The sequence below is a fragment of the Anneissia japonica genome, unplaced genomic scaffold (genome assembly GCF_011630105.1).
Source record: "Anneissia japonica isolate Jap-2015-1 unplaced genomic scaffold, ASM1163010v1 scaffold288060_len1141017_cov207, whole genome shotgun sequence".
Classification (NCBI taxonomy): domain Eukaryota; kingdom Metazoa; phylum Echinodermata; class Crinoidea; order Comatulida; family Comatulidae; genus Anneissia; species Anneissia japonica.
The window spans coordinates 603000-630320 of NW_022712486.1; the positions used below are offsets into that span (position 1 = coordinate 603000).

At 34.0% G+C, this 27321-nt stretch overlaps 3 protein-coding genes across 4 annotated transcripts in view; 2 read left to right on the forward strand and 1 right to left on the reverse strand.

Annotated features, from left to right (window-relative positions):
- Positions 1-12207, forward strand: part of LOC117107850 (quinone oxidoreductase-like protein 2 homolog) — a 45321-nt gene extending 33114 nt beyond the window's left edge. For both annotated transcript variants that reach the window (XM_033249648.1, XM_033249647.1), the window contains exons 6-10: positions 1002-1111; positions 3552-3633; positions 5751-5932; positions 8040-8268; positions 9215-12207. In XM_033249648.1, coding sequence (XP_033105539.1) covers positions 1002-1111; positions 3552-3633; positions 5751-5932; positions 8040-8268; positions 9215-9283 — 672 coding nt within the window. In that variant the 3' untranslated portion in view covers positions 9284-12207. The remainder of the gene's footprint in view (positions 1-1001; positions 1112-3551; positions 3634-5750; positions 5933-8039; positions 8269-9214) is intronic.
- Positions 12208-13781: 1574 nt separating this feature from the next.
- LOC117107866 (mitochondrial import inner membrane translocase subunit Tim17-B-like) lies at positions 13782-17029 on the reverse strand. Its single transcript, XM_033249675.1, has 6 exons — positions 16871-17029; positions 16063-16162; positions 15854-15941; positions 14950-14985; positions 14700-14774; positions 13782-13917 (listed from the first exon to the last, which is right to left on the reverse strand). The coding sequence occupies exons 1-6, from the start codon at positions 16894-16896 to the stop codon at positions 13853-13855; spliced, it is 390 nt and encodes a 129-aa protein (XP_033105566.1). The 5' UTR covers positions 16897-17029; the 3' UTR covers positions 13782-13852.
- A 19-nt stretch (positions 17030-17048) lies between these two features.
- LOC117107849 (E3 ubiquitin-protein ligase RAD18-like) lies at positions 17049-25940 on the forward strand. The gene is made up of 13 exons (XM_033249646.1): positions 17049-17178; positions 18105-18186; positions 18377-18509; positions 18678-18810; positions 19374-19719; positions 20187-20283; positions 20724-20829; positions 21395-21467; positions 21732-21805; positions 22699-22759; positions 22902-23420; positions 24588-24729; positions 25218-25940. Exons 1-13 carry the CDS (start codon positions 17119-17121, stop codon positions 25339-25341), a joined length of 1950 nt encoding a protein of 649 aa, XP_033105537.1. The 5' UTR covers positions 17049-17118; the 3' UTR covers positions 25342-25940.
- The last annotated feature ends 1381 nt before the right edge of the window (positions 25941-27321 follow it).

Here is a 27321-nt window from a genome sequence, read left to right on the forward strand (position 1 = left end):
TTGAGATTCTGGCGTCAATTAACGCTTGCTGCAGTTTAACGTCCTCTGTTGGTGGAAGTTCTGACTCATACATCATAATCACTGTCACCTTGCAATACTGGAACCTAGAATATCTCCATAGTAATGCAAAATGAGATCAGCGCTTTCATTTGAATGTCGTGAAATTTGCGAAGCACTTTCATGAGTGATGGTGATAGTTCATAAGCCGTGACAATCGCGTGCAATGCTATCTTGAGTGTCGATAATTTAATTCGCAAGTTGCGAATCTTTTTTCTTAATAATGTCCATTTCCTGTTTCAATCATTTGTTTATTTATATATCTTCTCTGTTCTCTGTATTTAATTGCTACCCTCATGCCAAAATTAACTTAATTAATTGTGTTTCTGATAATCCAATTCACTCTATTTAAATTTTTTTTAAAGCCAGGAAATTATTTAAATCAAATCTGTTGCAGTTCATTGATTAATGTTTATCTGTAACCCCTTCACTCACACCCCCTTCCCCAAGTCCAGGATACCATTCCAGTATCAGGTACATCAAGATTGAACCAAACGAAAAGGATATGGAACATGTGGGACGGTGCCAGCAAATGGGCCAGCTAGGCCCTGGCCTAGACGCTTGGGACACCTGACCTAGCCATTTACGGACAATTTTAATTTTTATTATTTTCTAAGCCAGGAGACTTCCGACCTAACAATGCCATAGAGGTGAAATGAACTAAATGTTTTCACCTCAACCCAAACCATAGTGGGAGTGAGGTTGGTATGGCCCATCTTTCGAGGAACCATGGTCCACCTGTTGCAGCATCTTACACTACCACTATGGAAATTTACTTAATGTTATATTTATTGTGTGTTATAGTGTGTTTGGACGGGGATATATAATGATTCATATTAAGGTAGATCATATCATTACATTAAAATCCTATTGTTTTATTTCTCGTTACTTGGACTATTTTTATCTAAATATGTTACCACAATATTTTGGTGTTGTTTAACTAGAGTTTATGGAAAATGCCAGACAGCATGAGCTTTGAAATGGCAGCAGCACTACCTATCAGTTACGGAACAGCTTGGCTTGCTCTAACTCGAAGATCCAACACAAAACCAGGGTAGGCCATTCTAAATATCTAATATTATAATTAAGATTATATATACTCGCAAAAAAAATATAAATAAGAACTGAAAAATGCCCTTAATGGTAAGACGTCTGAGGATGGTGCTACGGTATATTTCTTCCAAATGTATATTTAGGCATTTGTGCGGTAAATCGTAACAAACATTTTGTCGTTACTCAAATTAGTATGATTCTTGTTTAAAGTAGCAAGGTCATAGATCTGATTGAAATATGCAAATTGAAATACATTCCTGTTGATTTGATTTGATTTATTTGGTTTCACAAATAACATTAAATAAAATGAGTAAACATTAAAAATACAAAGTACAAGTTAAAATGAACAGAACCTGGATAACCAAATGAAGTTTTAAGCAGAAATAAAACTTATTTCCATTTGGGTCCATAACAATTATGTAAACTAAAGCAAGTGCCATCGAACAATATAATTAAGTACAAGTTAAAATGAACAAATTGAACCTGAATAACCAAATAAAGTTTAAACAGTAGTAAAACTTATTTACATGTGGGTCCATAACAATTAAGTAAACTAAAACAAGTACCATGGAACAATATAAAAATTCGTAAAAATGATAGAAGATCATTCCTGGTTTTATTATCACTTCCCCTTAAATGAAACTTTATGGCCTACTTCAGAGATTTTTTACTACGCCTGTTCCATATAGTTACGTGCTGACCTTCAGAAAAGTCATGGGGGCGTGTGAAAAATACGAGACAGCTTATTGGCTAAAATATTTCATGGCCTTATTTTGCAGTGTTTTAGGGCAAATTTGGCTCAAATTATTGACACATTATACAGTAAATAAATGTTTACTAATAAGTGATTAGTCGACAGTAGGCTGCGTTTACTAATAAGTGATTAGTCGACAGTGGGCTGCTAAATTTAATTCAAATGATCCACTGAGATTTCATATTTTTTTCGGTTTTGATGAGAACTATCAAAACCAATTTCCTGATGAGATATGAATCCACAGGCTACTTGGAATTCTGTGATGACATCAATGTGATGAAATCATCATGATTGGTTAATTGATCAAAGGTCATGACTATGATCGTAAGAAACACAGTATAGTACTTACCATGGGCGGATCCAGAGGTGTCAGAAACGAGAGGGGAGGCCGTAAACAAAGTATATATTATATTATGTTATATTTTTTATCATAGTGCCAAATTACATGGATGTAAGATGTAGAAAATGGAGTGGGTTTTTTTTCCTGTTTTCTTTTATGTCATTTCCAAACACACACATTGAAACAAATTTCGCTGACGCAGCAGCAACATAGCAAATCTGTATTGTTAGTGTATTTCTTTTCTGCCTATATTCGTTTATAACTTGTTTTATGTTACCATCAATTATTATTTTTTTAAATGTCATAGCATTAAGTATACATAAATTTCATTTTGAATGCATTAAATTTTAAACCCAAGTATAGTAATTTCTTCTGGTTTTTAGCGAGACATTGTTTATACCTTGTTTCTTGAACTTGTTATTTTTTTAAGATTGTCAGAGGATGGTGGAAAAAATTTAAAATAAAATTTTGTTTTCTTATTTAGCAAATAGTTTGTCAAAAAAATCTAGACGGAGTCGAAAATAAAAATACAATTTTACTGTTGAATATAAACAATGGGATGGTTAAATGCTTTAAATTTATATAATTATGAAGAAACATACATATCTTCCATTTTTGCGTGGTGGCCAAAAATAAAATTTTGCGAAACATGGGTATAAAAAAGTCTCGCTTTATGAAAATACTGATTTTCTTAGATGTTGCTTTGCATTGCTAGGCCTTGCCTAAAGTATTGACTAGGAAATTTAGGACACTGTAGAATCTCTTGCATCAATTTCCTTCAGTTATCTTCCATAGCTAGGCCTTACATTAACCTTTGAAAAGGTTTTTGCACATTCAAAAAGATACCTATAATTGATTGATTGATCAGTTTTGATAGTGCTTAGATAGTAGTTAAACTTAATTATGGTTGGCCTTATAATTACTCAAGTTTAGTAGCGTAGACATTTGGCGCAGTGCAAGACTCCAGGCTTCCAATCAAAAGTTTAAAGATTTAAATCTGATGCTAGCAGTTACTGTATGGCCTTGGACAAGATATTCTATGTCACATCATATATTTAATTATAGATAATTGGCAGAAAATGGTAGAATGAGTGATAATGGTGAAAAGAATTTATCACTTTGCAATTTAATTTTTGCAATTACCAACACATTATTATTTGTTCCATTACTTTAGTTTTATAGCTTAGAAGAATCATACTTCTGATTTTAAACAAATAGGGACATTTATTTCTCTGAACTTACCCATTACATTAATGATTTTTGTGTAAATAAAATTTTAAACTGAAGAATAAAACAATTATTTAAAAAGTTACATAATTTAGTTTCTTATTCTTCTTTTCATTGCAGAGAAACAGTCTTAGTAACTGCCGCAGCTGGAGCTGTTGGCCTGGCAACGATTGACCTAGCAACAAATGTCATAGGAGCAAAGGTAAGCAAATGAATTGTGAATTTGAAAAAATACACATTTTTGAAGACAGATAGTGCTATGCTCACATAGTAATTATATAGGAATTTATACTTCACCTTTTGCCAAGGTGCCAAGAGATACAAGCCACTGGCAATGGTTAATTACTTGCACTGCACCAGCACAAAGTGCAACCTTCTTTAAGCCCTGCCGACACTATCAAGTTTAACATTACATGCCTAAATATGGTCGTGATGACATCACATCATAACTATATATGGGCATACAACAGTTTTTTGATAATGTGGACAGATGTTTACTACATAGGAGTGTACCAGCCGGAGTACTACATACTGTAGGAGTGTACTCAAATTTTGAGTATAAGAGTGCCATTTCCGGCCTCTATAGGTGCCATAATCATAAGTTTTCTACCCCCAGCCCCAAACATGTTGGGGCTGAGGTAGTATAGATCCTCCATCTGTGAAAGCTCCTCTCTGGGCCTCCTCTGTTTCAAATTGCTGGATCCACCACTGACAGATACAGGCCCTATGACCTCAAATTTGAGAGCCCAAGTCGTAGCTGTTGTGGCAACCCTTCCCATATGGTGATCACTGTTACATTATCACAGCCAATCATGGGGATTAAATCTCTAGATGCTATATTCATTCAGACGTAGAGGGATGAACAGAAAAAATTATGACTTGTAGAATTTTATAATAGATCAAATTTGAGTCACAATTACAAAAGAAATTGATGAAGGTGTATTAAAGTTGAAAGTGTTTCTGTGACGTCCCTGAATCCTGTTACGTTTTTAAGCGACATAAATGAAGCAATAAGCAAATCTTCATTTATCTTGTCTTTCGGTGTTAATGTCAAACTATTTTTGACATTATCGAATGACTGGTAATTAAATTGGTTTTTTTTCTCCTTTTTTCAGTTGTTATAATTGATGTATAAATGAGTAAAATATAGAATATCAATTATGATAATATTACTAGAAATATCCTCCTCTGTGTTGGATTATTATAAATGTTTTTCAAAGTTAGTAATACTATCAAACAAGTTAATTGGTGTCATTATTCATTATAGTAAAAACTCCAATTATGTTTCAAGCGAAATTATAACTATCCAGGTATCTATAGACCACCTAAGTTCTAACCATGGTTGAGATGTGGTATTAGTTGTCATCTTCAACCTTCAGATGTTCTTCGATCTCCAGGGTTGTAATATGCCCAAACCAGCCCTGGGGTTAATGTTTGAAGTTGATTTAACATAATTATGAGAGATTAATTGTAACTGCAACTTTTTTGAGCCTTAGTCATTTCCTTTATCAATTATTGGATCGTTTCTTTAATTCTCATGAGCTTTTTGTAAAATTGATAAAATTACAGAGTGGGCCGACTCCAAATGTTAAATCATCATCACTGACCTTCAAAAGATGCAAAGTCTTGTCATGGTCACTTAATTTATACAGTAAGGAGGTAACAAATATTTTGGCGGAAATATTAAACGTGCGTGTACATGTAAGTGCGTGATATGTGTGTGCACGTTTGGAGATGATGACGGAAAATACCTGGAGGATTGCCAGCTAATTTTGAATAATAAATCATTCGATCTTTTTTGATTAAATTTTGACACACGCTTATATTTCATAATTTGCTTTAACTCTTCCTATTATTGTGAGATGTGTTGATGTTTTCTGTTATTACCATGAAGTAGTTATTTTGTGTTTGTTTTAGGACAATATCATAGGAGTGATGTTTTGCCCTACCTGATATGTTATCTGGATACTCAATATGTTCCCAATTGCAAAAAAAAATGTGCAAGTGATTCCGTGGGAATTGAAACTGCAACCTCCATGTTGTAGTTGCTAGTTTTCATTCAAGTGAAGTTTTTAAATTAAAATTAACTTTCTGGAGTTTTGAAAAACCTTGAGAAATCTGATTTCCCAAGGTACCTAGCATAATGATAATGCTCTTGAAATGGGGATACATCAAATGGAGATGATATAGCAAAATGGATGCTAAGGAACAGTATCCAGCATTGCCATCTTCACCATCATCATCATGATCAGTAACAACATATTTTCGGCACTAATGCCTAAAGCAATCATAATGTAATAAAATTATTTTTTTTCATAGGCTGTTGGTGCAGCTGGAGGCCCAGAAAAATGTTCCTTAGTAACAAAAAGAGGAGCTTTGTGTAGTGTAGATTACAAAATAGAAAATATCAGGGAAAAAGTGAAAGAGGCTACAGGGGGGAAAGGAGTGGATGTAGTCTTCGAAAGCGTTGGTGGCGATGTATTTAAAGAATCTCTAAGATGGTAAGTGCATACATTAAAGAGATGATAGATTATATAAACTGTCTATCTATTGGTTAGTGTATTAGCTGAAGGTATACTGTTCATGTTCAAATTTGGAAAGAATTCCTAATAAACAATGTTAAATTGCTAATTTAAAAGCTGAGAACCAATTAGGTTTTCTCTGATTTAAAGACGTTTCCTTCAAAAAAAAACTAAATTAATTACCAGTCAGTTTTAAATTTAATTAACTTAATTAACTATGGTTCCTTAAGAGAGTATCCAATGAGAACCATATGGGTTCAGGGTGGGGTCCACAGGAACAGCTATGATGGGACAGAGGGCAAGGCTTAAAAGCATAAAATGATGAATTGTATTATTTTGATGGTATTTTAAGAGGGCTCAGTCTAAAATGGGGGTACAACCAAAGTATAGAAAACCTTACTTTGCCTATGGCCCTAATTAACTGGTTTATTAAATAACAGTTTTAATTAATTATGGACCATTTTTGGTAATTGTCATGCGGATGTTTTCATTTTATACCTTTGAAAGTTCTATATTTAGGATTATGATATTTGAAAATGTTTATTAAATTATAAATTTATGATGATACAGAGGTAAATGAAATATTACTGGGTACAATTGTCAAAGAAATTGAATTTTATCTAATTTCCGATCTTAAGTTTTGTGTAAACTTCAAATTCAGTCAATTGCAAATTAAGATGGCATCTGACAATTTTGGTTATCCATAAATTATTTTCACATAAAAAATTTTTGGATAAAAATTCAAAAAATTAAATCATCTACAGTGCATTGAATGATGCATTATAAGATTTTTTTTGGGGGGCAGAATTCAACATTTTATCAAATCAACTTTCATGAATCATGATGAGATATGATGGAATGATGTAAAGTGCATCAGTTTGTTCTTGTTAATGAGTAACTAGGGCACTTGGCAGAGCCCTTGGGGAACTGTGTAAGCCACTGAGCACCACTCCTAGTGTTGAATCAGAGTACTTCAGAAGAAATTTGAGGAGTGTACTGTATTTTTTAACATGCACACAGACCATGCTATAAAAAGAAACAATGGCTTAAGTTATTCCTACTTCTTATCCTCAGTTTTAAATTAGCATCTGATTGCTCAACTCTTTGAATGATCTTCACATGAGGGTAATGTTCTGACCACACTATCAAATTTTAGGCCAAATATAAAATATTACTACTCATCCCCATTCTCAGCCTCACCAATTCTGTTTTTTTTTTTCCCTTTATTTTACGTAATGTACGAAAATCTGGCTAACTCGCATCAGTAAAATTTCTCTTTGAAGGTTTGCATGGCGAAGTATAATATATATAATTAATGCTTGTGGTACACCACGTAGATAGTTCTGAAAAGAACTGTTGTTGTTGGTTGAGAATATCTTGACGTTTCGGTTGACTTGCTTCAACTGTCTTCAGGAGAATTCTCCTGAAGACGGTTGAAGCAAGTCAACCGAAATGTCGAGATATTCTCAACCAACAACAACAATTCTTTTCAGAACTATCTACGTGGTGTACCGCAAGCATTAATTATATATAAAATTTCTCTCTCAATTGTTCGTGGTTGGGGATACATATGGTATGATTCATGTCTAGTACTTCTTTTATTTGCTTTCAATGTGTTTACTTGGTAAAAGTTAGAAAGTAGTAGCTGTTGACCATCTTGGATTTGCCATATTGGAGTAAAAAAAAAAAGTACTGTCATTCTCCTTTTTTCAAAATATTAGAACAAGAAACTATATTTTTTTTTTATTTGGCCTTATGTGACCTTGTGTGATGTGCCCATACATCAACATGATGATTCGGTGGGATAAAGGGAAAAAGATGAGTTTTCCTTGTAAATTTTATAGGGAGAGCAGAACTTTAAAATTAAAATAAATTTATTCATTCTTGAAACACATAAAAATGTAAGTAAAGAAAAAAAGGGAATTAGAAATTAATGAAAGGGAAACACTAAATTATTGGCATAGAATAGAACTACAGTAGGAACCCAATGAATCTCCATTGTTTGGTGCACATAGGGAAATTCTAGTTTTAACCAACAACACTATGCTATAAATAAATGTCAATAATAATTTTCATGTATTTTCAGTCTATCCTGGGGAGGCAGACTCGTTGTGATAGGTTTCGCTGGGGGCGATATTCCAAAGGTGCCAGCCAACATCCTCCTAGTAAAGAACATCTCAGCTGTTGGCCTGTACTGGGGTAGTTATCGTCTAAAGGATTTCCAGACATGGAAGTCTTCCATTGAGGATGTTATGAGGTTCTTTGAGGCGGGAAAGATCGAACCACATGTCTGCAAGACTTTCCGGCTTGAAGAGGTTTGTTGAAATTATACAGGATAATTTGTCGTTTTATGATTTGACAACCGTAATTGTGGCAAAGACAAGCCAAAAACGTTGCTGAGCAGGGATCTGTCAAAATATACCCTGTCCAGCAGCAGTTGAGTCTCGGCCATCCCAGTTCTCAAGCGCCTCCTATCCTAATAAAACTACAAAAAAATTATATAGAAATTACAATATACATTTTAATCTGTCTATTGTTTTGTATTTCTATTTGTCTCATTTATCAATGCATAGAGACCATATGGCATGGTCATGGTCATATAATTAACATGGTCATGTAACATATTGTGGCCACTCATTACCATTTCAATTTAGATTATTAAAAATGAGTAATGATAGTAAGCATGTCTCTCTTACCAACTTGATACAATTTTTATAATGTTTTGTTCTGTTTTCCTATTGCCTATATCTTAATTATTAATTTTGTTCTACAAACATCATTATAGAAATGCCTAAGTATTTTGATATGTTTTGCATTGGTTTCGGGAGTTAATGCCTGCTGTTGGCGATAATGGTTCCTGTTACCCCTCGACACCCTGATTAAGTTAAATGTGCTTTTGAATATCAAAGTTGATAGAGAAAGACATTTGTTATATAATGCAAAGCAAAAAAAACACCAACCTTAACTTACTTATCTTATCACGACTGAACAAAAACTTAAATTAATAAAGTTGTTTAAATGACCTTTTAAACGAATTTGAAATAGACCATATAAATTGAATTTTGAAATTGTTTTTTAATGCTGGTTTCTTTCCTATAAATGTTAAAGCTCTAATGAATAAATTTTGCCAAGTTTTCATCAGTAAATTATGACCTTTTCCTGATTGAAAAAAAAAAATCACATGATTTTTAAAAATACAATTTTGAGCAATTCAGGCGTCTGTTTGAAAACTTATATTTTGTTAATTCTTTGTCGTTTCAGGTTAATGAAGCATTTAGGTACATACAACAGAGAAAGTCCACTGGCAAAGTTGTACTGAACATGCAGTAACATGCTAAGCTGTTCTTTAAAGGGCAAGGTTGTCTGACTCAAAATTTTGTGGCCTTGAGTCACCAAATTCTGTGGCTCATTAAAGGTGATTTCAAAATTGATGAACCAGTTTGTGATCTAAATTCCAAGTAATTTCTTTTTGAAATTAGAAATTGGATTATTATGATTCTCAAATTATTATTATTATTGTCATTATAATGTAGGCTATGATGAGTTTAATACTAAACATTTATTAAATCAATTTTTATTATTATAATTCAGATACTTTTATTATTTCTATTAATTTGATAATTTTATTATTATTATTATTATTATTTAGCGCCTTGAGCACTTTAGTGGAGATGTACGCTTAATAAATCTTATTATTATTATTATTATTTGGAAGAGAGCCCAGTACATCTCTTTCTGAGTAATAATACAAATTACAATTCCCAAAAGTGATCCAAGTATATTTTTTGAATGAATAGGGAATTTCTCTGGGTCACATCAGCTCCTCATAACATAAATACAATAAATGCAGATTTGGGAGATACAACCATAGGCATATTACCCATGGATGTAAATGTAAATGTCAATAATATGGTTCTGATTATTAGGTCCCTGGAAACCCTGGTGGCAGCAGTGCAAGGCCCACCATGGTTAGTAAACAGGGGCCTTCTGGAGTGTCAACCAAACTTACCAGGAATGTGTTTGTGTCCAACAAGCACGTGTTGTCCCACAAACATGTGTTTACATATATTTACGCTACTGTTTTGTTGGAAATTAGCAACAATATTCAAGGTGCGGGGCAGAAGCAGAAATGTCCATTCTCTGTTCTAATACAGTAATAATACATGTTTTTAATAGTGTGCTGGGTTCCTGTTCATGCACATGTAATGTCAGTGTTATCACACAGCATAATTTCCCATCTGGAGGACATAGTGTGTACCCAGGTACATAAGCAAGAGCAGACTTTGCTGGTTTCAACTTGGTCCCTCCTGCACCGTGTTCAAATTCCTTAATGATCGGGGAAGGACTTGTCACAATGGTTCTCATCATTATTTTTAACACAAAGTTCAGCTTCCGAGTCAGTAATTTGAGCACTCCCATACCCAGTGGTGGCACCAGAGGGTGAAAGGGGACATTTACCCTCCGTCGGACAGACCTGGCCCCCTGTTGTATGGCGCACAGCTAAGTCGATGGATCAGAAATTTAGGTTATAATAATTTGCCTGCAAATCCCTAATATTGTGGTTTGGATCATACTAAGCCATAAAAATTCTCCCAGTGAACCCTAAAAGGGAGTTTTTATTCCGGGCCATTTTATTCCGGTGCCACCTCTGCCCATACCCATATCTGAGTCTGTATAATATAAAATAGGAAATATACATACTGGTGCTATTGTCTTTTAATTTCTTATGACAATTTTAATTGATAAATTTATTTGTCTGCTAATTGGTTGACTTGTATTTATGAATGAAAAACTATAACTGTACTGCACAAACAGTTGGGATCTATCTACCTTTGCTAGTAGTGTGCTTCAGATTTAATCACCTCAGTTGCAGGGACTAAACAGACATAATTTGGATCATATGATCCATCAGCATGTTAAGCCCACACACTTCAATTCATTATAAGTACTGTATTCAGAAGTGCAATAAACAACATTACGCGAACACCTGGTTTTGATTAGCGCTGCCGCATCTAAATCCAAGCTTTTACATGCAAAATGCAAATTGAATTCTGCGTTAACACCCGAATCGAAAATGTCATCCATTACCCCAAGGTATTTTTAAATACCGCTAGAATACTACGTGTCTCCGTAGGTATTAATATCATAATTGCCAGCTACAGAATACAAGTATCCTGTCTACAGTTTAATGAATGTCTTAATCTTGCTAGAGGGGAGTTACATGATGTTTCATAATGTTTGTCTAGTTCTTTTTATTATGTCATACATTAAGATTTACTGTTTGTGATGACATTTTCAAAATCTTTTGTAATGACCCTTAAATTGGTTGGTAATCAGTTGAAGTATATTGATAGTAAAACATCTGTAAATAATTGAAAATCAATTTATGTTGATCTTATTTATTTTGAAGTGACCAATTATTTTTTTAATCTTTTTTTTTTCATATTTTACTGGAAGGTATATTTTTAAACAAATCAAGACGTTGAGAGCGGGCTGGGACAGGGGAATCCCCTTAGACTGGCCTGGACCCCCCATCGTCCAACGTACACCTAGGTCATTGGATTAAAAAAATAATAATTTGCCTATCCAAATAACATTATTTTGACTCCTAATCCCAAATACTGTATTGTGGTCTAAAAGCAAATTTTGGACCTTACTGAACAAAAAACTGGTGTGAACCGTACAAGGGAGTCATTATTGAGGGCCGTCGACCGAGGCTTCCTCAGACCCCTGCGTCAGGCTTTCTCAGACCCTTTCTGGCGCCTCCACCGGTTGAGGGTGGAGTTGTACGTTGTTGCTTTAGGGTGCTTTGTTTCTAATCCCTGAAACTGATGTCAAAAAGACCTCCCTTTTCTGAATTGCAAATTTAAAGGACAGTATTGGTTTTAAATAAATTTATATCTGTGCCAGTGTTTTTGCACCACAAATTTATATATATTTATGAATTTACAGTATTTCTTTTGAGAATAGTACAAATGTAATGCTAGAGAATCGTATCAATGTGTCAATTACTGTATAAACTGTGTGTCACACACAACAATCAGTGTTTTAAGGAATGTTTTTAGCATAAATAGCTAAATTATGGTAAGAGAAAATATTTGTCTACAAAATATGAATGTAATTTGATAATTAATGCAAGAAAATTATTGATATGTTTAGGCACAAATACTAAGTGAAAGCATGCTATATTTTTATTATCTGATGCAAATAATTATTTCTACTGAATAAACTTCTGATCATGGATGAATTTTAAACTGTGTGATGTCTTTTAAAAAATGATTTTCCACAATAATATCCAACTTCCATAAACTTTATACAGTTTAATGCAACACTTACTACTGTACACTCTATAAGCTTATTTATAAATACAAGATTTCCTTCAAATCGAAGAAAAACATTACAGCCATATTAACTATTTTGTCTAGTCATTCCATCTAGAAGTTTTCGCAAGTCTGCAAATCATGACCTACTGAGATGTTTTTGGAGTGGCTCAGGATTAAACAATTCATCCACAATTCATCCATCTATATCTGTTGAGAAAGATTCTAACATCCTGTGATTGGCTGTTATGTATTAAATTTTATAAGAATTTAAATTTGGTTTTTAATTGGAGAACTGTTAGCAGTAGAAACAGGAAAACCAATCTGTCATTCCTTGAGGAATAAGATTATCTGTATCAAGCACGCTTATTTAGATTCATACCAACTTGGCAACTGTTACAATGTCCTTTGCACACAAGTTCAACTAAATCCGAGAATCCTCTTAACATCTCATTGCCTACTGATTTAAGAGTTTTATCACTAAATTAAATACAGCTGTAATATTTCTCTTTGTAGTAAAGTAATTGTCGAAATGATGCAAATCCAGTCATCAATGCAAAGAAGCAAATTAAAAACTAAATAAGATACCCCATCTACAAACATGATTATCGCTGTAATCAACTTTGAATGTATTTAATATGGTAAACTTTACTGGGGCAGATATGCAGACAGTGTGATCATGCACCCCCCCCCCCCCCCCCCCAAATTGTATTTGTATTAAGAAATATACAGTAATTGTATTATATTGATATGAATTACTGGTAAGATTTTTAAATTATGAGTGCGCAATTTCCAGGCACCTAGAAGTTCATATTCTCAAAATTTTCACACCTCAGCCCCAACCATGCTGGGGCTGAGGTGGTGTAAATTCTCACGCACTGGTCCCCTACCGCCAAATCCTGCAACTGCCCCAGCTTTAGTAATGTTTATTCAGCTGCCATAAACCTTCTATTGGCTTTGTCGCAGGCAACAGTTTGTCTTTAAGATTCTCATTGTAAAATATAAGGCCCTAGTGTCATCATCTTGTACTTGTTCCTTGCCATTTATCTATCATCCCAATATTCTGAACAAAGTCTTATGGTCTTTGTTGTCATTAGATTCATTTAAAGTTAAATTTTAAAACATTTTATAACAAAGGGGACACTGCACCTATGATTGTTATTAGAATTGGCACATTCAGGTTATCTGATTAAGCTCAATTTAAAATGACCACCAAGCTAGTTTTTTTAGCTTGAAGCACAACATGTATCATGGCCACGTTGCTTAGTGAAGTCAAGGTTTTCATTGAAACTTGATCTTCCTTAAGAGGCACATACATACAGTTATTGCAACGGTCACTATGTAGTTTGACGCTCAATCTTAACATTTCAGTGGATAATTCCATTCAATGCCAGAATCTGTCCTTTCAATCAGTTGGTAGGTCCCATAGGAATGACTATCTGCACGTACATCCCGATGCAGGATTACTGATGGGGAGTACACCTTGGGATAACAAGAGCTCTTTTTTCCTTGTAGAAGGTTCAAATTATAAATTCTCCCTGATATAATTTATATGCGATTTGGTAGCTACGATGATTTGTTATTGAAATTGGGATAATGGTGTTTGTTGATTGGCAAGTGAAGGGTCTTCCATCTGTGGATTAGCTGTAAATTAAATAATATAGATTTTACTAGTAAATATGTATTCACCACAAGAGGGTAGCATACAACTTTTATCAACTTATTCATTAATCTTTAGACAAGACTTTTTATACCTTGTTTAGTAAACCCGCCTGCCAATAATGATGATTTGGAATTAAATTAAAATTTTATATTTGGCCAATTAGTGCACCCATCGCCACAGAAAGTGGAAGTTTCAGAAAAAAATTAAAGTTTTTCTTTATTTTTATTACGCCAGCCGCTGCCTTGAAATCTCAAAAAATAAGATACGTATATTTCTTCCTAATTATATAAAATTAAAGCATTTAACAATTATATTACTAAACTGTACATTCACCAATAAAATTTTATTTTTACTTTCTCCTCCATCTGGCAGTCATGGCACCAATTTGCTTGATATGATGTTAGACATCAAAAGTTTATGGAGGCAAATATTTAAAGCAGGCATTACTGATGGCAACATAAGGCAAGACATTTTTTATACCTTGTTTAGTGAACCTGCCGCTTGCCAATAATGGTGATTCTGAATAAAAATAAAATTTTATTTTTTGCAATTAGCAAAAATAACATTTTAATTTAATTTCCTCATCCCTCATCATCATCATCATAACTAAATCAGAAAAAAAAAAATTGTTTCTTATTTTGTTTCTGCCTTCCTCTGACGATGTTAAAAAAAATAAGTTTGCAAAACAAGGTATAAAAAGAGTCTCGCCGTAAGAGTTCATGGTTCTACAACTTTTAATTTTTATCAAATGCAATGAACTCACTTGGTCTAAACTGTTCGGCAGAGAATCGTGTCATTAAAATTCCAATTCCTTCAATCATAGCCAATAGGACTCCACCTAAAATTTATAACAAGAATTGTAACATAATATTGATGACAGTGACAAAAAGAATAGCATTAATATTAATAAAAACAATAATATTACTATATGACAATGATTTAGGGTGGCATTGAAGTTTCAATTAAACTGTTAAATATGATAATTCAAACAATGTTGAATACTGCAGGCTTACCAATGATTGCTGAACCTGTCATGGCTACTGCTCCACCTAAAAAAAAAAATACAATATAAAAGATTTATTCACTCTTAAATCCCACACACGACTGTGAAACTAATATCAGATTTATTACATATGATACAAGAAACTTTATTGCAATTTTTATCATAAAAATTGAAGTTGAACAATCAAATATGAAAACACAGTACAATTACATTATGAAGGTATGAATCACAATCAGAAGAATCCAATCTAAAAACAAAAAATAAATCCTTAAGCTACAATTGATTAGGCCTAAACAAATTTAAATATTTCATGAACTAATACAAATTTCAAGACTTAGAGATATAGAGGGAGTAAATGGTATGTGAACGTGGTAAAGGTTAAGCTCTAAAATTGTTTAAAAAATGTTATAAAAAATGGATTGGAGAGAGAATTGGATTGGAATTATTTACAATTTTATATACAATTTTTAAGTATTGAATAGTAAGTAGAAATACCATTCTTAATAATATTTCTCAGACTCTAAAATACGGTAAGGCTTGTGCAGGGAATATATCACACTAGTGCAAATAATTAAGCCTAGAATTCTGTGTGCGCATTTTGGAAAATAAGGGCCAATTTCCAGGCAATTTTTCCAAATCTCTCAATATATACAATTAATGTATAAGCAGTAATTACGCTTCCACACACCTATTTTCCTTTGAGTTGGTTTTCGAGATATCTTCCGTGCAAAAAAATACTTTACAGTGTGGCATGTTGTCTATTGTCACTCCTCAATGTTGCCTTTTTCGTTTACGTGAATTTTACAATATTTGACTTGAGATTCATTTATTTTTAATAGTTTTTAAGAATCCTTTCAAAATCCATCCCTTAACAATATCGCATTGCTATCATTACAATAATCTGGAATAAAAACCAAAACAATATCCCAAAAACTTACCTCCAACAATGGGTGCTTTGTGTTTTATTGCCATAAAACTTCCTACCAACCTGTACCTGAAACCCTGTAAAAAATTATTTCAATCAGACTTAGAATTAGAAGGAAAAGACTAACAAACAATTTTTCTGTTATAAATTAAATGTTATGAGACAATATGAATTGAACTCTTATCTTTTTGGACTTACTGCTGGTGCATTTCGTGCTCCTAAGAATGAATGTACAACTCCACCGCCAATGACACCCATGGAAAAAGCACCACCACAGTCATCTACTATCCTCCATGGACTAGATAGAAAAAAGGAATAAAAATACTTTTTTAGCCAAAAGGTCCACTGATTTTCTTTGAAATAATTATATCAAATGAATATTAAATATTCACAAAATTTTTTTATACAGTTCATTTCAAATTGTGCACCGTTGCCGATTGAAACCCTACTTCGACCAAAATATTTGGTTCGCACGTCACGAAATACGCAATAGTTCATTCTTCAAGTTCAAGTTTGATTTATTTTGCCATTTGTAACATTGGAATTTCATGATTCTTGACAATGTTCTAATAAATAACGAAACAATTATGGCTCAAGTTTGTCATTTTTTTCAGACAGAGTCGGACTTCTAACGCTGGGAAGTTGGGTTCCAGTGTCGGATCAATAACCACGGCGTAAATATAAATTTATCTAGGCCTAGGCCCTACTGCTATGTTTGATTTCCTGTTGGGTAAAAATACCAGCTTGATGGTAGGCCTGTTGAAAGGGCAGATAAGAAGGAGGCCTACTAAGAAGACTCTAGGACAGATTAGCCTAATGGCCTAGGCTAGGCCTCCTTGACTTGTTGGGCCTCTCGCTAGCCTTGGCCTAGAGGCTAACGTATCTTTCTAGGATATTGACTAGTAAATTTTAAACATATAGGCCCTAGGCCTAACGATCGTATACAGTTTAACAAAGTTATGACTTTAAAAACAAAATAAATGTATGTTTTTATCGACTATCTTACCAAGGTTCACGTGCGTATTCTTCCATTTTTTGGCCGAAGTTGCGAAACTACCAATCTTTACAATGAAAATAGCGTTGAAACCCCAATGGCATTAAGTAAAATAAGGATTTTTTTTAAATGACCCCGAATACATTATATCGCCTTACACCGGTATTTATATTTCGTTCCATATTTTACTCACATCTTTCATCCACCGCCAAGTTTGAGGTTTGGGTTGATTACTAAAAATATTTTGACAAGAATCGTTAATGGAGAATTCGACGGTTAATGATCCATCGGATTGGCCATCCACTATGACAGAACTTAGGGTAATTTTAAGCATTGATGAATTACATGCAATAAACACAAAATATTGCTATTCTTTGTTTGGTAATGAACAAGTTAGGCCTAGGCCAGAGGTAATGGTGTGGTCGTGGTTGCAGTGCAATGCCACTCAATCCCTCTTTCTGCCTAGGCCTAGATAGCGAGCTTTACAGTAAGTTGAGGCCTAGGCCACTAGCTAGCTATGAAAAGTTAGACCTTTCAGTTGGCACACATGTCATGCTAGTGGTAGGTCTGTTGACCATGGGTTACACAGGTAGGTAATACCCTTCCCTTACTCTTTGACAAATAGTATACATCATCAGTACTGAGGTTTTTGTGCACAGAAGAGGAGAGCCAAGTAAGTTAGTAAGTACAACAAACCAAACAGCACAGGACCAACAACAGATGTCCTCTCCGAAAGATGAAGTAAATTTGGCTTGGGGCCTACTGCCCTGATTGTGGAAAGTGGCCTAGGGCCGGCCTAGCGAATTAGAACACTAGCAAAGATCAGCTTTTGATTCCTCTCTGACATAAAGGCCACAAAAATATAAGTTGTATTATATAAGCTAAGTGTATTTATTTATTCTTTCTTTATTCTGAAATATACTTTAAATACAAAATGTACAGTAACTCACTGGTTTCTAAAGTGGTTCAGTTAATAAAAGTAACCAAATATACAATTAATAAAAATAAGTTAACTAATGTAAAACAAGAAATTTTTTTATTTAGAATCCAAGTACACACTGACGTACACAAAGCTGAAAATTTCAGTTCAAGAAACCCCACTCCAGCGTTCAGGCAAACACATAGCAAAAGCAACTTTACAAAACTGTATCGTTTTCAAAAGAAATGATATGAAATCTACTACTGTAATATTTTTTATGATAGTGTCTAAACCTAAATATTAACTCTACAAATTTTTCTTCCACAGACAATTGATAACCTTCTTCGCTGTCCTATTTGTTACGAATTCCTGAAAACTGCAATGATGATTCCAGAATGTTCTCACAATTGTAAGCAGCTTTAATGTAGCTTTTAATGCATACTGCATACATGTTTAATCTATAATTCAACTTTAGGCCAGTAAAGGAAACAACTCAACCAATCTTGTTTTTGAAAATTAAACAATGCGTATGTTTTGATTTTATGTTCAGAATCCAATGTCATAAATTGCTTTATGTTCAACATTTGTTTCTTTTGCAGTTTGTTCTCTATGTATACGTACTTACATGGCATACAAGAACCAGTGCCCAACCTGTAGTATATCATTCTTGGAGACAAATCTAAAGAACAACAGAGTTCTAGATGATGTTGTGAAGAACTTCCGTATTGTTCGGTCAGTAACCAGAGCATTATTATAAAATGTTTTAACTATTACTTACATTACTATTATTTAACATTTTTTTTCAATGGTTCTGTAAAATTCATTAGTAATATTTTTATGTAAGTAAATTTAATTATTGCTTTTGGTATGAATTACTAATTGTCGTATGTGCTTCAACAGACCTCACATATTACAATTGTGTAAAAATAGTGAAAATCAGAAGTCTGTGGGGATGACGACTACAACATCGACAGGCAGTGGTAGTGTTTGCTACAGATCATCATCTGCAATTTCCAAATCAGAGCAGATTCAGGTAATTAAATCTAATGATTAGTAATGTTGGTGGTGGAGGCAGCAGTAGTAATAATAATAATAATAAAAGAAAAAACACCAATAATTAGACTTCTTGTGAAAAGTTTACAGCCAATGATAAATAAATATTAATAATATGAACATTTATATATCACGCTGACCATGACGATCCTTTACAACGATCGCATCCACGAGATGGCCAGGGAGTTACAGCTTCCCTTCGACACCCAGCCTAGCCTAGCATAGTCCTCTTTATCCTGGTGTTATAAACAAGATGCACAAGGACACCTGCAGGGCCTCACTGCACTTCACCTCTGTATGAACGTTTATATAAAGTTCACACATCCTTACACTGGTGTTATAATCAAGATACACAAGGCATATGCAGGGTCTCACAGCGCTTAAACAAACACCTTTAGCAACACAAGAAACCTGATTTTGAGATAGAAAGTTGTGGAGGCAACTTAGACAGTGCACAGCCATATCCATTGCATGCCAATAATACTTATACTTTTTGCATATATTTAACAAATTTATTTAAAGTGTTTCATACTTTTCCTACAGAGTTCAAAGGCATCATTAGCAACAGACTCTCACTCGAAGAATAAGTCCACAAAAGTTTCCCTCTCCAAACGTTCACCTTCTGCATCAAAAAGCTCTTCGGACATCGATGATCCTGATTTTGAACCTTGTAGTAAGAGTCCTCGAATCCGTTCTAACCAGACCCCCAAGAGGAGAAATCTACGAGCTCATTTCAAGCCCTCAGCCTCATCTACTGAAGAAGATGAGGAGGATGAGGTTGTATGTCCCACTCCCGTCGTGTCAAGACAACAGCAAGTTGGAGATGGGGATCCTCCTATTTTATTAATACCTTCACCGCCCTCAACGTTCAACAATAATCCAACTAGAGGTAATCAGAATTTAGATTAAACTCGGTCCACACTATACATTTTTTGTGTCAAATACATTTCTCAATATACCTGAGTGTTACGTGATATCATACCAATATAATGGGGAAATCAATCACTCAAATTTGTCACTTAGGTTTCTTTATCATATTTGCTCATATGACAAATTTGCGATGGTGCAGTTGTCACAGATTAACTGAAATTCTAACATTAGACGTTTTTTCCTCCTGGACTCTAGCAAAGTGGTCAGTATTGGATAATTTTTTTTTATTGTATACTGTATAGTTGATTGACATCCTTATGGTCTTGGGTTAACATCCTTTTGAAAAAAAATCATTACCCGGTACTTATTCTTATTATGGTTATTTACATGAATTATATTATATTATTTTTGGTAATATTATGATTGAGATCAACATCAAGCCCTATTCCCTGAATCAGTTTGAATATTATTTGTTTTCTGTTTCAGCATCTTGCCCTATTTGTGGTGTTAGTGTTCTTGAACGATTCATAAACACACATCTTGATAAATGTCTGGCCAGCCAAGAGAAAAAGGATGCACTAAGGTGAAGTTTACTTTGATGTCATGTGACATTTGGGTTTAAGACCTCGTACTAGTAACTATGGGGGCTTCCAAGAGTTCAGTTCTCTAGCTGTTTTCCTTGTGACTTAGCTGCAGGAATTCTTCAACTCCTTTTGGAAGAGTCAGTTGATTTGTTGATCCTGTGGGTAATATTGCCCATGTTTTGATCTGGTTTCAAAATATGATTATTTTGTATAAAAATTTTTATCTTTTAGCAGATTCTATTTGGTTAATATTGCATGCATTAACCTATTAATTGTTGTTGTTGTTTTTTTTTTAAGCCCTGAGAAGCCACTCTAGGTAAAGGGTTACTTATTTTAAAAATTCTTTTCACTCTTTCTAATCTATTTTTTTCTCCTTGCACTTAAGGCTGAAAATTATATTTATGCTATATTTCTCTTTACATCTGCACTCCTTAAACAGAACAAAACGGCGCCCTCTGTTAAAGTTTGTTTGCAACCTGATGTCAGACAAAGACCTGCGGAAAAAACTAAAAGAATACAATGTGTCACACCAAGGAACAAGACAAGTAAGGCAGTGTGCAAGACTACATACACATTATCATCTTGTCAGTTAATTACAGCAGGGATGGATCCAGAAATATTTGAAAGCAACACTACCGCAAAATTTTTGTTTTCCAGATGCCCAAAAATGACATCTGAGGCATTTTGTGTGCTCTCAACCCCACCCCAATCCGCCCCTGTATAGTACTATCTACCATGTATGAAAAGAGAAGGTGGTGTGTGCAGTGGTTGGAGTTTTTGTGGTGTTGATGATTTATGACAATGATTGGCAAAGGTAGTTGTAGCGTATGACCTTTAACATGTAACATCGTTGATTTGCATACAAGTGCTGATGGTTGTGTTAATGGTAGTTGTGATGGTGCTAGTGGTGTGGATATTATGTATGATGATTAAGTTGATATGATGTAATGTTTAAGGATAATGGATAGAATTAGAACATGAATGGCAGTAGTAGTGATGCTGATGTTAATATTATTGTTGGTGATAATGATTATGATTATGATAATGTGTTGATTGTAGTACATGGCTTCATGACTATCAAAGATGTTTCTATTGTCTTTCTTTTCTCAGGTTTTAATTAAGCGTCTAAAAGATTTTTCGTTACTGTACAATTCATACTGTGACAGTGACAATCCTAAGTCAGGTAAAATTTAATACAGATTTCTATTTTATAATTTAATATTATGTGATTCAAAGTTGTATTTTGACATACATATTTGTAATTGATTTATTCATGTACCATATAAAAATAACTCTTTGCAAACAATCTATAACCAACCGATCAATCAATCATTTTTGGATGGTCCAAATACATGTATGAACTTGTTTTGATAGAAGATTGAATTAAGGAAATTCTATAAATTTTTTGTTCATAATAATATAAACTAGTATATGTTTTCATTACTAGTGGAAGCAATTTCAAAGGAATTTGAGAACATTGAGAAGATAAAAATGAAACATTCAAGTGACACAGTCAAAGATGTGAGTTCTTTATAGTGCATTAGCAATTTCCTAGTGCATTAGCATCTTCTTAGTGCATTAGTATCTTCCTAGTGCGTTAGTATCTTCCTCATGCATAAGCATCTTTTCAGTGCATTTGCTTCTTCCTAGTGCAGTAACATCTTTCTCATGATTAAGCATCCTTCTAGTGCATTAGCATCTTCCCAGTATAGTTGTATCTCTCTAGTGTATTACTGTAGTATCTTCCCAGTGTATTAGCATTTTCCTAGTGTATTAACATCTTTCTAGTGCATTAGTGTATTCCTAGTGCATTAGCATCTTCCTAGTGCATTAGTGTATTCCTATTGCATAAGCATCTTCCTAGTGCATTAACATCTTCCTAGTACATTAGCATCTTCCTAGTGTATTAGCATCTTCCTAGTGCATTAGCATCTTCCTAGTGCATTAGCATCTTCCTGGTGCATTAGCATCTTCCTAGTGCATTAGCATCTTCCTAGTGCATTAGCATCTTCCTAGTGCATTAGCATCTTCCTAGTGCATTAGCATCTTCCTAGTGCATTAGCATCTTCCTCATGCATAAGCATCTTCCTTATGCATTAGCATCTTCCTAGTGCATTAGCATCTTCCTAGTACATTAGCATCTTCCTAGTGCATAAGCATCTTCCTAGTGCATTAATATCTTCCTAGTGCATTAGCATCTTCCTAGTGTATTCCTAGTGCATTAGCATCTTCCTAGTGCATTAGCATCTTCCTAGTGCATTAATATCTTCCTAGTGCATTAGCATCTTCCTAGTGCATTAATATCTTCCTAGTACATTAGTATCTTCCTAGTGCATTAGCATCATCCTCAATGCATTTATGAAATGTACAGATGGTGAATAGAATTCATTAACATTAATTTGTCCATGTTATAGAGGCTTGTTGTTGAAAAAGGGAAAACTGATGAAGAGTTTGACGAATCAAGGAAGAAGTACTGTAAGTTTTTATATATACTGTATATATATATATATATATACTGTATATATACATTTTTTTTTTTACATCACATACTTGTACTTAACATTTGTTTTAGCATTCCCCTGTTTATGGAAACTTTTTTCACTATCTTTTTTTCCAGTGGTATCCCATAAAAGTCAGTTTCAGAAAATGATCGAGGAAACAAGGAAACGACAACTTGAAATGAAGTCTAAAGCCAGTAAATCAAAAGCGCCCTCTACGGACAGCACATCTGCATCTTCATCTATTGGGTCCCTGAAAGAAGGAGAAAATCAACAGACAGAAGGTCAAGACAAGTTAGTAAGAACTCAGGACTTATCTCAAACTTTAAGCTCAAGCAGTCAAGACACGTCTCAGACTTTAGGGTCAGAATTATCAAGAACTCAAGACTCGTCTCAGACCTTGAGCTCAAGTACTGAAGACACATCTCAGAGTTTAAGCTCAAGCACACCAGATTCATCTCATATATTAAGGACAGAATTAGTAGAGACTCAAGATTCATCTCAAATGGTAAGGTCGGACTTTGTGCGGAGTTGGCCTGTAAGTGATCCTCAAGCTTCAGACAGAGGTATAGTCTTCCCAAAACTGAATGTTTCACCATCAACAGAAAATGCTAGGAATTATTTAGGAACTTTAAAAGGTGAGGATATGATGTAGGTTCTATTGTTGTTATTGTCTTTTATATGCATTTTCAATAGTCATTATTAATTTGATTGATAATTGTATAATGTACAATACAGTGGCATAACAGCTATTGGCTCTCCTTGGCTGTGATACTGTAAAACCTTGAATTGAAGCCCAATTGAATTGAAGTCCCAAAATTAGCCTCGAAATCAAGATAGCATAGACTTCTTTTTGAGATAGCACAGTACATACACTGTACATGAATTTCAAAAAACAAAATAAATTGTAAACAAGCTTGGTTTATACAGTAATTTTGGTGATTTAATGCCAGTTAAATACACTCCATGATACAGATAGATGTTACAGTGGCCTTATTTATTGTTTCATAGTACAAATTCACAAAATTTACTGCATTCATTTTGAAAAGAAGCCCCCATCTTTACTTTGCAAAAGTAGCCTGAAAAGTAGCCCATCCAACATTCGCCAAAAAAAACAAAAAAAAAACAGAGCTTCAATTCGAGGTTTTACGGTATTCATTAATAACATTTTATTGAGCGAGGCATTTTAAAGAGCACAACATGTTTAAATATCATCATAATAGTGTACATACATAGACATAAAAATTGTAGTTCATTGGGCGGTCTACCCAGACCCAGCCCAAGGGTGGAGGGCCTGAAGGAGTCTTAGCCAGGAGCCCAGACCTCTTTGTTACACCACTGGTACAATATAATGTATATCCATATTACATATACATATACAGCACAATAATATATTCTCAGGTCTGTATAATGTACATATCCATATACATACATACATACATATAGTGTACAATAATATATTCTCAAGTTGGCGTGGCAACAATAGGAGGGGGAACAGTCCACCCGACGGGGAGAAAAAAAACCACAATTTGTTGGGGAGAAAAATATATTTTTTAAACAAGTTAATAGGCTCTAAAATCTATTAAATAAACCTTTAAAACCTCTAAATTTTCAAAAGCTTTGGAGCCCCACTTTCAAGATATTTTGAGCGACGCCCGACCACACCCGCATTGCTCTCGTTTAAGACACCTGTCGTGCAAATCCTGGCGCCACCCCTGTTATCAGGTCTTTTTAACTTCGATTTTAGTGACACTAACATTCCAACAAATATTTTGTGCAGTTATACTTTCTTATTACTTTGCAAGATGTGCATGAGGCTGACCGTAAAGTGTTGCTATGGGAGTCACTTAGTGATGTTTCACAAAACGAAACTGATGCAGCCCAAAGTAAAACACAACTCGATTCCATGCCAAGCACACCACAGGGAGAATACTATGTACCTGAGAGGTAATTTGTTTTTATATACATTTTGGAGTTTCCGTTGGCCCTGCTGGCAGACCCCCTACAGAAAGAAGCAGAAATGCTTAAAAGGTTATCCTGAAATTCTCTATAATTGTTGTTTTATAACTCATTTAATTTCTGTATTTGTTTACTTGTGAGAATTTAAAGATAAATAAAATCATATCTAGCTGTTTTGCCATTTATTGGAAGGCAAGTGTCTTGACCACCAACTTAAGCTCCTCTCCAGGTGGTGGATCTAGGATTTTGAAATAGAGGGTGGCCAAGGGGGACTTTCACAGATGGAGGGTCTAGCCACGTCATCCCCACCATGGTTGAGGCTGGGGTAAGAAAAATTATGATTATGGCAACTCTATATTGCCAGAAATGGCACTCTCTGACTAAATATAATTTTATTTTTTCTCCATATTTATTTCCCTTCCTCCAAATCCACCACTGTACTCCATTAGATATTCTTTTGTATTTTTACTTTATAGCCCTGTCTTCCAAGCAAAAGTCTCACGACGGTCTGGAATTAAGCGAAAAGATGTTAATGAAAACCCAAGAGAGGATATGGAAAACATCCGAAGAAGCAAGCGAAATAAACAAGACACTCAATAGCCATGTGCTGTAATCTATGACAACTATATAATCTATAGTTTATATAATCTTTCATATAATTTTACAGTAATTATAATATCATTTTATAACTATATCACAAGAATGATAATAAATATCATTCTACAGATATTTTAATTCTCCCAATAGAACAGTTATATATTGTAGTCTATGGCAACGTAAGCAATCTGTAGAAATTCTGTCTACAGAGAATAAAATAATTGATAATGCTATCACACTACTTGCCATTTCAAGAGGAATGAATTGAATTATGTATCTGTCAACGACTGTGTATTGTGACGTTTGAACATCCATAGATTAATTGTGGGATGACATTTAGGCAGATTATATCAGCATTCAAAACATTGAGATATTTTCTGCTGTGCCCTACATTGTGTGCTCTACATCCAGCCCCCGCACTTAACAATAACGTCTTTGGTTTTACCGCATCCATTTATTACCGATTCTTGGAGTCATGTGGTTATAATATGTATTGATGCATGATGATCAGATTATCCAAATTATTTGCTTTAAAAAAAACATAAATATTATATAATAATGCATGTGTTGAAATAAATACCTATTATCCAAATATAATAATTGTCCTGTATTTTTTTTATTATTACTGTACCCCATTTCAAATTGATTCAGTTTGATTAATGATTGATTTCATTAGAAGTCAGAAATAATATTCAACATTTCTACTACTAATTGCTTCAGAGAACAACAACGCTTACGTCATGAACAAGACATGTATGTTTGTTAACATTTACGCGAGTAATGTAATGCAAATGGAAATCTATTTTTATGTTCAATCGTACGAATCCAAAGTTCCAACAATACTATATTCTGTTTGCCGCCCTCTATAGTTTGTATTACTTAATTTTTCTGTATTTTGATAAGAGATAAAGTCTCTCATTTCGGTTAACATATATTGAGTTTTAATTTATACCACTTTATACAACAGTAACATTGGTAGAAACATAATAATATGTTTCCATGTGTAGCTCACAAGAATTATATGGCATTCGATTAGGAATATTGATTGAATAGCTCAAAGGATTATTAAACTTTAATATTAATCTAATCCAATAGGCCGAAAGCAACCAATCGTCCACAAAACCCACCCAAACCCGAAATATCAATTCCCATTTTGGAGGGTTACCGTCCCAACTTTTACAGATGTTAACTTGTTCATATTTTCGTTCTGATCCTTACCGGAATTCTGTACCAATTTCATGAACCGTCAGTTCGTATAAATGTTACCGATCATTGTTGTTTCAATTGATTTGGGATCTATAAGCAAGGTACTTGGGTTATGGTATGGTGGCAAATTCCTTTGACAAATATATATATATATATATATATATATATTTATATACATACATACATATATATATATATATATATATATATATGGATTTAGGTCCTAGCTAGTCTTAGCTCTGTCTCTTATACACATCTAGATGTGTATAAGAGACAGCTTTTAGGCCTAATCTGTTGTTAAGTGGGAGGGTGGAAACGAAAATTTGGTTTTGTTCTTGTGTGGGTTAGTTGGGGAGGGTTTTGCTTTGTTTATGTTTATTTTTGCTCTAAAGGGAAAGGAATTTAAATGAAAATTTCTCGTTGGTTGCTTTGGGTGGGGAGTTAAGTAAGGGGTAAATGGGTGGGGTTTATTTTTAATTCTTGTTGCTCATAGTTAAGTTGTGTTTTGTTTTAGTGATTTTGTATATTTTGTTTTATTTTCTTGGACTCACCTCCCTTTGGAAGAGTGCCACTGATCTAAAAGTGTATGTTCCGAACAAATAAATAAATAAGATAAAAACTCTTCATCAGATGTCTCCATTAGCGGTTAGGGCGAGTTGTTCACACAGTGTAAAAACCACATCCGCACGTGTGCGTAATTTGGACAGCATAAGTCATAATAAAGTGTTAGTTAATTATGGCAGTGGTTGCAGACCTGGGCCTACATTGACATTGGGT